The following is an 11,773-nucleotide window of genomic DNA, read 5'->3' on the forward strand; positions in this document are numbered from 1 at the left end:
GTCTTCTAATTCATTAAAATCCAACTTTTTCAGCTTTGGTATTATATTTTCTGGGTAACTTTTGTTTTTTCATAAAAAGTAAGGCTATATTTTGATATAAATATATTTCAAAAAGAGAGAAGAAAACCAAATCACTAGTATCAAAATGAAAAGGGTGAATATACCACTAACAAAGAAGAAATTAATGGAATTATGAGTTACTTTGCCCAATTATATGCCAATAAATTTAACAATTTAAATGAAATGGAGGAATGTTTACCAAAATACAAATGGCCTAGATTAGCAGAAGAGGAAATAGAATATCTAAACAGATTATTTTAGAAAAAGAAATTGAAAAAGCCATAAATGAGCTTTATAAGTAAAAAAGACCAGGACCAGATAGATTTACAAGTCTATACTATCAAACATTTAAAGATCAACTAATTCCAACATTAAATAAATTATTTGAAATAATAGGTAAAGAAGAGATCCTACCAAATTCTCTTTATGACACAAATATGATATTGATACCTAAACAAGGAAATAGCAAAACAGAAAAAGAAATGTACAGACCAAATTTCTTAATGAATATGGATGCAAAAATCCTAAATAAAATATTAGCTAAAAGATTAAGGGGGATTTATACCAGGAATAAAGGGATTTTTTATTAATTTGTTTTAATTTTTCAACAATCACTTCCATAAGCATTTGACTTTTAAATTTTTCTCCCCCTCCTTCTTCACCTCCCTCTCCAACATGGCATGCAATCTGATGTAGGCTTTACATATGCATTCCTAGTAAACATATTTTCACATTAATGATATTATAAGGCAGAAATAGAATTAATAGGAGGAACCATCAAAAAGAGGAAACAAAACACAAAAGACCAAAAAAAGTAAATAATAGTATGCTTCCATGTACATTCAAATTCCATAGTCCTTTCTTTGGATAGGGATCACATTTTCCATCATGAGACCTTTGGAGAAGTCTGAGATCCTTGCATTGCTGAGAAGGGCTAAGCCTATCAAAGTTAGTCATCGCACAACATGGCTGTTACTATGTACAACATTCTCTTGGTTCTGCTCACTTCACTCAGAATCAGAACCTACAAGTCTTTCCAGGGTTTTCTTAAGTCTGCCTGCTCATCATTTCTTGTAGCACTATAATATTCCATCACATTCATATACCACTAAATGTTCAGCCATTCCCCAACTGATGAGCAGTCCCTTAATTTCAAATTCTTTGCAACCACAAAAAAAGCTGCTATAAATGTTTTTGAAATGGCTGGGCCACTTTCCCCTACATTTCTTTTCATTAGGTCCCTTGATATTCTAGATCTTTTGTTATTATAAATGAATCTTGTTATTTTTTCAAGCTCTATAAAATAATTTTTGGTAGTTTGAAATTCTTCTAAATTCTTATAGATGAGTTCATCCCAAGAACACTCACAGCTATGATAATTGTTTGCTCCCTTCCATTTTATTCTCTTGTAGTTTTCCTTCTCTCTACTCTTTGTTCCTGTTTATTTAAAGTTATTGTTCTTTCCCCCACTTTTAACCTTTTCTTTCCTATCCCCTGTCCAAGTGTAACATTTGTTATATTGAAAAACACCAAGAGCTTCCTGAATACACCTTCCCACTTATATTTCCTTTTTCCCTCTTCCTTTTTCTTACTTTTTCCCTGTTCAGTTGAATATATTTATACACCAAGCTCTGTGTGTTCTGCCCTCTTTTGACAAGTTTAGATTAAAACCTAATTAAAGAGATATTCACTTTCTTCACTTTATCTGTGTTTGGATGTATGCCTACTTATGAAAGCTGATTATGTCTTCACAAAGCTCCCATTTTTCTCCTGTCTCTCCTTAACGTATATTCTCTAAAGGTCTCTTTTCTTACATCTTCAAAACAAAACTGTTTATCAGTGTTTGTTTCAGTTGACTTCCTCTATGATCCCTTTGATAATAGGTTTCCAAAAGAAATCTTTTAACATTCTCTTCTATCTCCATTAGAATATAAATAGTTCTATATGTTTATTTCAAAGTTCTTTTTTCACTTCAGTTTTTATCAATGATATTTGAAAATCTATTTCATTTGAATCCATTTTATTCATAGGATATAATAATCAGTATTCCCTTCCTTGGTCCGGATCTTCAAGAGGCTGGAGATGATGAAATCATAGGATAGCAGAATGAGCAGAAAATTGAAAACAGCATAGAACATGTCTGCCACAAGTGCCATGTCATTGTTGATATAGGTTGAGGAGCAGTAGAGAGGCAATAGTGGAGGAATCTCACAAAAGAATTGATCCATGAAATCAGGGCCACAAAAAGACAGGCGAAGACTCATGATGATGTGTATTGTTGTATTGATCTGACTGATAGCCCACACTGCAGATGTTATGAGGAAGCAAGCTGCCTTGCTCATAATAGTGCTGTAGTGGAGGGGCTGGCAGATGGCTACATAACGATCATAGGCCATGGCTATGAAAACCAAGACTTCTGCCCCCAAACACCAAGTTAGGAAATAGATCTGAGCTATGCAGCCACCATAGGAAATGGTGTTCTTGGTCACTAGATTCTGCAGCAACTTGGGCACCACAGTGGAGGCAGAGAGAACATCCAAGAAGGCCAAATTTATAAGGAAAAAGTACATGGGAGTATGGAGGCCTGGATTTAGACTGAGCACAATGACAATGAGAGAGTTACCTGTGAAAGCCACTATGAAAAGTCCTAAGAAGAGGCTGAAGATGAAGATCTGAACTTGAGGACTTTTGGAGAAACTTTGTAAGGTGAACTCAGTCACTGATGAATGATTGTTTGATGCCATGTGAGTAGGTGGTCAGGTTTTCTTTTGTTAGGGTGTGCAAACAAAAACCAACCGACAATAGATGGTTTTGTTCACTAAAGAAAAAAAAACACAGATCTGAATTAAAATGAGGCAAATTAAAAATACTTTGATATTCCAAAACCAAATTTTGACAAATTTATCTAACTGCGCTATACGACAAACCCAAAATAGAGAGATGTGATTTGGTTGGTGAGATTTCTTTCTCCCTGCTGAGTTAAATCACACACACACACACATAGAATCTTCCATCAGGGAAATCATGCTCTTTTTCATCTGACATTTTATAGTAACTTTAGTGCTTTTGTTGAAAGTTCCCCTTAGTGTTCTAGTCATGTGTTGAGACCAAGTAAGTTTTTAATCTATAATTAATTTATCTGAGTCTGCCATGTGAGGGATGGCCATGATTTGGAATTCTCTAAACTATTACAGGCCAGAAACAAAATTGACATGCAGGATATAGAGATTGGAGGTGCATGACTCGATAGTAGTTGAAAGTAGTGCTGTATCTGTAATGGAAACTGGGTCAGAATCAGGAACAGAAACAGAATCCAAGAGTCATACAAAGAGATTTGTTACGTAATTAGATGGTTCAGTGCATAAAGTTTTGGACCTAGAGTTAGTAATATCTAAGTTCAAATCTAGCATCATACACTTACACATATGACTTGGGCAAGTTACTTAATCTCTGACTGCTATCATGATCTCCAGTGTCATTTAAACACTCAGTTTCTTCATCAGTATTGTTCCCTTTTCTCTTCTCAATTGAATACATAGATAAGATGTAATTTCAACATAGAATGCTACAAGGAATCCTACTCAAGCATTCCCAATCTTTTGCCTGCCCATGTGGCACTGGCCCTGTTTTCCAATTTCCTCTCATTTCAGCATAGCTGGACAGGTGCTTTTAAAGCATTTATCACTCTTCATGACAATGGTCCCTTGCAGTGGCAGAAATTTACATTGTCTCTAATCAATCTGCATAACAGAAAGAAGTCTTTAAAAATAATTTAAAATATGATAAAATATAATGTGATCCAAATTACCAAATTCAATTTTACCCCCAAGGATTTTCTTATGTCGTTTTGACTCGGGTTGATTAGTTTTCTTTTTTTCCTGTTTTTTCTTGGTGATGTGCTCAGTGTCTGACATGATGTTAATTAAACATAAGATGAAGCTATTGCATAATGGACCCCATTATACATGAAATCTGCACATTTCAATGACCTGTGTGGACATCATGTAGATAGAGCTTCTATACAAACTATCTTCTAGTAAATGGTTAGTTTAAAGAAGGCACAATTTTTTTTTCCTGTAAACCAAGGAGTAGTGGGAATGGGCTTTTATCATATCAAGGGGACACATTTAATTTAAGAAAAAAACATATTAATAATATAGGTAATTCACCACTGGACAAAAACCTCTGGGAGAAGGGATGGGATCTTACTGAAAAATCTGTTATCCTTTATCTAGGATTTAATGGAGATCTTTCTAGTCCGTTAGTCAACTCCATATAATAACTGGTTAGAACCTTCTCATCTTTCTAACTCAAGGAAACCCTCCCTTTCCAACATTGAAAGAAGATTGACTTCTTGAAGGCTTGAAACCACCAGTTTTATGATTATGACCCAAAATTAAGAGACAATTTTGCCATTCATCAAATAAGCTTTCTGAAATTGTTACTAAAAATATACTGATCATGTGTCCATAATGCTGCGTAGCCACTTTCTTCATGAGCTCAGTTTTCATATGAAACAAAGATACATTAAAGGACACAATAGTGCCCTACTGTAAGATCATAATGCCCAACATACTGCTGGTCCTGAATCATCCTCTGTCTTTGCCAAAAGTGCTGATTTTTAAGGATTTTTTTTAATTAATATAGGAAACTCGTACATAAAAAAAGAAAAAAACTGCGTCTACTAACACAGTCTGCTGCCTTCTCTTCCACTTTTAGTCTTTGAGAGTTGCCTAGAACATTGATTTGTTCTGAATCATAGTCCCTGTATGTGTCAAAGATAAGACTTAAATTCAGGTGTTCTTAACTTTAAGCTAAGACTTTTTTTTTTAACCTTATACCACACAGCCTCTCAATGCCAAAACAATAAGTATTCATAGAACAACAGAATGTCAGAGATTGAAGAAACTTGAGCTCATTAATTTACCACTTTAATTTGACAAAGAGGGAATCAAACAGGAGAGGGACTTGTCCAAGGTCACACAGAAGGTTAGGCTGAATAGAGATTAGAACCCAATGCTCTGGAATACTATTCCAGTGCTTTATTTCCAGTACTTCACCATAAGAGGACCATAAGAGATGGGGGAGGGAGGTAATTTCACAGAAGATGTGAGTAATGGCATTGAGTTCACAACAGGAAAGTTGCATTAGAAGAATAGTGTTTAATGAATAAATAATGGCACCGATGTAGCACACTGTAGACACCAAGGCAATGCAGAGTATTTTTAGAAATCATTCTTTTCCACGATTGGGAAAAGAAGTAGTTTAGATGATGTAGACTACGTGACAAAGTAGAAAAGGGTCATGTACACTTGACTGTGTGAAGCTCAATTGCATGTGTGTGTGTGTGTGTGTGTGTGTGTGTGTATGTGTGTGTGTCTTTCCTCCTGTGACTGGTTCAGATGAGATTCAGGTTAAAACATCTGCTGTTCTTGCCTTCCATACTTCTTGTTATGTAAGATACTTTACTTTAACCTTTCTTACCCTCTAACCCCTTTCCTACCTATTACTTTCCCCTTCTCTCTCTATTCTTTTAAGATCATCAATACATAACAGAATCACTCTATGAGCACTGATGATGATAAAGAAAAGAAGCAACACATGTATTATTCCTCCATATTTGAATTTAAGTAGTTTATCCTTCTTTTGTCCCTTATATTTATATTTTTATAATTTTTAACTCCTGTATTTGAATTTCAAATTTTTTTCATAGCTGTTCTTTTAATTAGGAATGCATTTCAGCCTTCTAATTCATTAAATTACAACTTTTTCAAATTTGGTATTATAGTTTACTGGGTAACTTTTGTGTTTTCAAAAAAAATAAAGGAAAACTATATCTAGATATAGATATATTTTAAAAATAGAGAAGAAAACCAAATAACTAGTATCAAAAATGAAAAGGGTGAATATACTAATAGCAAAGATGAAATTGAAGGAATTATAAGGAGTTCTTTTGCCCAATTATATGCTAATAAATATAACAATTTAAGTGAAATGGAGCAATATTTACAAAAATATAAATGGCCTAGGTTAGCAGAGGACGAAATAAAATATCTAAACAGACCTATTTTAGAAAAAGGAAATTGAAAAAGCCATAAATGAGCTTCATAAGGAAAAAAAAGACCAGAACCAGATGGATTTACAAGTGAATACTATCAAACATTTAAAGATCAACTAATTCCAACATTAAATAAATTATTTGGAATAATGGGTAAAGAAGGGATGCTACCAAATTCCCTTTGTGAAACAAATATGATACTGATATCTAAACAGGGAAGAATAAAAATGTATAGACCATTTTCTTTAATGAATATGGATGCAAAAGTACTAAATACAATACAAGCTAAAAGAATACATGGGATTTATATCAGGAATAAAGGGATTTTTTTATTAATTCATTTAAATTTATCAAGAATCACTTCCATAAGCATTTGAGTTTTAAATTTTTCTCCACCTCCCTCACCACCTTCCTCTCAAAGACAGCATGCAATCTTCTGTAGTCTTTACACATACATTCCTATTAAGCATGTTTTCACATTAGTGATGTTGTAAGGAAAAATTAGAACCAACAGGAGGAGGCACCAGAAAAAGAAAACAAAACAAAACAAAAGAAAAAATAGCAAATAGTATGCTTCGATCTACATTCAGACTCCACAGTCCTTTTTGTGTATGTGATAGCATTTTTCATCACGAGACTTTTGGAGAAGTCTTAGATACTTGCATTGCTGAGAAGAGGTAAGTCTATCAAAGTTAGTCATCACACAACATGTCTATTATTGGATACAACATTTTTCTGGTTCTGCTCACTTCATTCAGCATCAGTCCATACAAATTTTCCAGGTTTTTCTGAAGTCTGTCTGCTCATCATTTCTTATAGCATGATAGTATTTCATTACATTCATATACCACGACTTGTTCAGCCATTCCTCAATTGATGGGCATCCCTCAATTTCTAATACTTTGCCACCATAAAAAAAGCTGCTTTGAATATTTTTGGAATGGCTAGACCACCTTCCCCTGCATTGGTTTTCATTAGTTCCCTTGATGTTGTGGACCTTTTCTTATTCCAAATGAATCTTGTTATTATTTTTTTTTTAGCTCTATAAAATATTTTTGGTAATTTGAAATTCTTCTAATTTCTTTTAGATGAGTTCCTACCAAGTATGCTCACAGCTATGATAATTAATTGTTTACTCCCTTCTATTTTATTCTCTTCTAGTTTTCCTTCTCTCTACTCTTTTGTTCATATTTATTTAAAGTTATTGCTCTTTTCCCTACTTTTAACATTTTCCTTATTAATGCCCTCTCCAAGTCTAAGGTTTGTTGTATTTAAAAACACAAATAGCTTCCTGAATACAACTTACCACTTATATTTCCTCTTTTCCTCTTCCTTTTTCTTATTTTATCCCTATTCAGTTGAATATATTTATACACTGAACTCTGTGTGTGTTATACCCACTTTTGACGAGTTTAGTTTAAAGATTAATTCAAGGGACATTCACTTTCCCCATTTTATCCATGTTTGGATATATGCCTACTTATAAAAGATGGTTATGTCTTAACAAAGCTGCCACTTTTCTCCCATCTCCCATTAATGTATATTCTCCAAGTGCCTATTTTCTTACATCTTCAAAACAAAACTATTTATCAGTCTTTGTCTCAGTTGACTTCCTCTATGATCCCTGTGATGACAGAGTTCCAAAAGAAATCTTTTAACATTCTCTTCTATCTCCATTAGAATACAAATAGATCTGCATGTTTGTTTCAAAACTCTTTTTTTCAATTCAGTTTTTATCAAGAATATTTGAAAATCTATTTCATTCAAAGTCCATTTTTTATTCATAGGATATAATACTCAGTTTTACCAAGTAAGATATTCTTGGTTATGGACCTTTGTATGTTGCTTCATAGAATATTTCACTCCATGTTCTCCCTTTCTTTGAAGTGATAGCTGCCAAATCTTGTTCAGTCTTGACTGCGGTCCTTCAATGTTTTAATACTTTCTTTCTGAATGCTTACATAATTTTTTTCTTTTTTTCTGGAAGCTCTGAGTATTGCCAATAACACATCAAGGAGTTTTTATTTTGGGAAGGTCATCAGTGTATTCTTTCTATTTTCAGTTTTCCCACTTATTCTAAAATATCTGGAAATTTTCTTTAATGATTTCTTAAAAAATGATATCCAAATTACTTTTTTCTTTGTGGTTACAAATTTCAAGTAATCCTGTTCTAATTGGCTCAAGAAACATAAGGCATATTTATAAAATAAGGCCCACATTTTTGAGAATCCCAAAACCCACATTGTCACTATGAGTGAAAAAAGTATTTCTACCTCTACGCACAATTGAGGGCTGATCTCCACTTAGTTTTCTTTGTGAAAAACTATAAATCAGAGGGGAATTTGGGACCCATCAACTACTTCTTGGGGATCATTACATAAATAGTCTTCAGTTATCTCACCTTGATGTATTTTCAAGGTCAGTTACTTTTCATATCAAATATCTTACAGTTTCTTCAATTAAATTCTTTTAAATTTATTGTAAGAATACTTGTTGACTTATAGAATCATTAATTTGGTCCATTATGATTTTTAGTGATTTTTGACTACAGTAGGGTTTTATACCTCCCCTGTTAAACTATGGGGCTTTATTTCCAGTTTTCTCCTCTTAGAGCACTAGGTTTGGAATCAGGAAGCCTTGAGTTGAAATTTGCATCAAACACTTACTAGCTTTCTTTGTGTCTGTTTCCTCAACTGCAAAACATGGATAATATAGTACCTATATGTCAGGCTGTTGAGTATGGAAAATGATATAATATTTGGAAAAAGTGCTTAGCACAGTACCTGGCACATGGTAGCCACCACATAAATGCTTATGCCTTTCCCTTATATAGGTTTCATTCTTATATAATTTTTAAAAATGAATTTTTATGAAAACTCCTAATTGTTGTGTGGTAATACTTTTTTCTTTAAGTTCTGGCCTTTTCCACTGCACCTGAAGTCTATCAGGTTCTTAATTAAAACTCCAATGTGTCTCATATAAGCATTTGACATGAGAGAGAAGAGACAACCATACCTTCAAATAAATTATCTCTTAGAATATATCTTGGCAACAAAATCCTATTCTTAAACCATGGATCTGACATGGTATGCCACTTTGATTGTTTCTCTACTATTTGCTGGAGACATTCTGACTTTTTCTTCATTAAAAGTCTTCAAAAAAATTTAACGATGGAGTCAACTAGTTTACCTAAGAACACATCCTGAGCTCAGGAGAATTGCCTGCCAGGAGAAATGATGTGTAAAGCTGTGATATATGTACACTTTTCTCTCTCAGAGATACTCTTAATCCCATTGTTCTGAGCTATATCAGTTTGCCAAATGGCCAATTATTTCCTAAGAATGAACATAATTTCTTGAGGGCTATTTTCACATCCTTGTTTCTCAAGGAGTAGATCAGAGGGTTCAAGGCTGGGGTCACTATGGCATAAAACACTGAAGCTACTTTCCCTTCCTTCAGAGACTGACCCAAACCAGGAAGAATGTAGATATAAATTATAGGACAATAATACATGGTGACCACAATAAGGTGGGAGGAACAAGTGGAAAATGCTCTCTTCTTCCCTTCCTTGGTCCTGATTTTCAGGATGCTGGAGATGATGAAACCATAGGACACCAGGATAAACAGAAAATTGAAAATAGCAAAGAACATGTCTGCCACAAGTGCCATGACTTTATTAACATAGGTTGAGGAGCAGGAGAGAGGCAATAATGGAGGAATCTCACAAAAGAAATGATCAATGACATTGGGGCCACAAAAAGACAAGTGAATAGTCAAAGTGATATCTATTGTTGCATTGGTTCCACTGATAACCCACACTGCAGATGCTATGAGGAAGCAAGCTGCCTTGCTCATAATAGTGCTGTAGTGGAGGGGCTGGCAGATGGCTACATAACGATCATAGGCCATGGCTATGAAAACCAAGACTTCTGCCCCCAAACACCAAGTTAGAAAATAGATCTGAGCTATGCAGCCACCATAGGAAATGGTGTTCTTGGTCACTAGATTCTGCAGCAACTTGGGCACCACAGTGGAGGCAGAGAGAACATCCAAGAAGGCCAAATTTATAAGGAAAAAGTACATGGGAGTATGGAGGCCTGGATTTAGACTGATCACAATGACAATGAGGGAGTTACCTGTGAAAGCCACTATGAAAAGTCCTAAGAAGAGGCTGAAGAGGAAGATCTGAACCTGAGGATTTTCAGAGACACTTTGTGAGGTGAACTCAGTCTCTGATGAATGATTGCTTGATGCCATGTGAGTAGGTGGTCAGGTTTTCTTTTGTCAGGGTATGCTAAAAAAATCCAACCAACAGTACATCGTTTTTTTCACTAAAGAAAAAAAAGTTCTGAATTACAATGAGGCAAATTAAAGATACCTCGATATTCCAAAATCAAATTTTGAAAAAACCATCTAACGGAATTACAGCACAGACCCAAAATAGAGAAACATGATTTGGTTAGAGAGATCTCTTCTCAATGAATTCTTTCTCCCTGCAGAGTTAAATCACACAGGTGTGAACACACACACACAAACAAACACACAGACACACACAAACACAAACGCACACACAAAATCATCCTTCGGGGAAATCATACTCTTTTTTCGTCTGACATTTTAAAGTACCTTCAGTACTTTTGATGAAAGTTCTCCTTCCTGTCCCAGTTATGTGGTGTGACCGAGTAAGTTCAATGCTATAATTCATTTTTCTCAGTCTTGGGTGTGAGGGTTGGCCATGATTGGGAATTCTCTGAACTATTTACAAGCCAGAAACAAAATTGATATCCAGGATATAAATAGTGGTGGTGTATGACTAGAAAGTTGTGGAAAGTAGTGCTGCTTCTGTATTGGAAATTGGGTCAGAACCAGGATCAGAAAGAGAATCCAAGAGTCAAACAAAGAGATGTGTTAAGTAATTAGGTGGCACAGTGCATAAAGTTTTGTACCTAGGGTTAGTAATATTTAAGTTCAAATCAAGCATGATACACTTACACATGTGACTTGGGCAAGTCACTTAAACTCTGACTGCTATCATGATCTCCAATGTCATTTAAACACTCAGTTTCTTCATCAATATTGTTCCATCTCCACTTCTCAATTCAATATATAGATAAAATGTAATTTCAACATAGATTTCTACTCTAGTATTCCTATTATCATCTCTGCCCAGGTGGGAACAGTCCTTTTGTTCAGTTTTTCTCATTTCACCATAACTGGACAGGTGCTTTTAAAGCATTTATCACTCTTCATGACAATGGTCCCTTGGAGTGGCAGAAATTTACATTATCTCTAATCAATGTCCATAACAGAAAGGAGTATTTAAATTATAATTTATCAACAGCACTCTGAAGTATTTGCAAATGTGATCTAAATTACCAAATTCAATTTGACCCCAAGAATTTTCTTATGTCATTTTGGCTCAGGTTGAATAGTTTTCCTTGTTCCCTGTTTTTGCTTGGTGATATGCTCAGTGTCTGACATGATATTAATTAAGGATAAGATGAAACTATTGCATGATGGACTCCATTATACATGACGTGTTCAGATTTCAATGACCTGCCCTGACATCATGTAGATAGAGCTTCTATGCAAACCATCGTCTAGCAAATGGTTATTTTAAAGAAGGCACAATTTTTTTTTATTTTTCCTGTAAAC

General features: G+C 34.5%; 2 protein-coding genes across 2 annotated transcripts; both read right to left on the bottom strand.

Moving 5' to 3' along the window:
- Nucleotides 1-2,084: 2,084 nt before the first annotated feature.
- On the bottom strand, nt 2,085-2,804 carry LOC114042145 (olfactory receptor 13A1-like). The gene has a single exon (XM_027860819.1). The coding sequence runs from the start codon at nt 2,802-2,804 to the stop codon at nt 2,085-2,087; it is 720 nt and encodes a 239-aa protein (XP_027716620.1).
- Nucleotides 2,805-9,421: 6,617 nt separating this feature from the next.
- On the bottom strand, nt 9,422-10,375 carry LOC114042147 (olfactory receptor 13A1-like). The gene has a single exon (XM_027860820.1). It carries the CDS (start codon nt 10,373-10,375, stop codon nt 9,422-9,424), a length of 954 nt encoding a protein of 317 aa, XP_027716621.1.
- Between the last annotated feature and the right edge of the window lie 1,398 nt (nt 10,376-11,773).

This window comes from Vombatus ursinus, unplaced genomic scaffold (assembly GCF_900497805.2).
Source record: "Vombatus ursinus unplaced genomic scaffold, bare-nosed wombat genome assembly UNPS02014264.1, whole genome shotgun sequence".
NCBI classification, from domain to species: Eukaryota; Metazoa; Chordata; class Mammalia; order Diprotodontia; family Vombatidae; genus Vombatus; species Vombatus ursinus.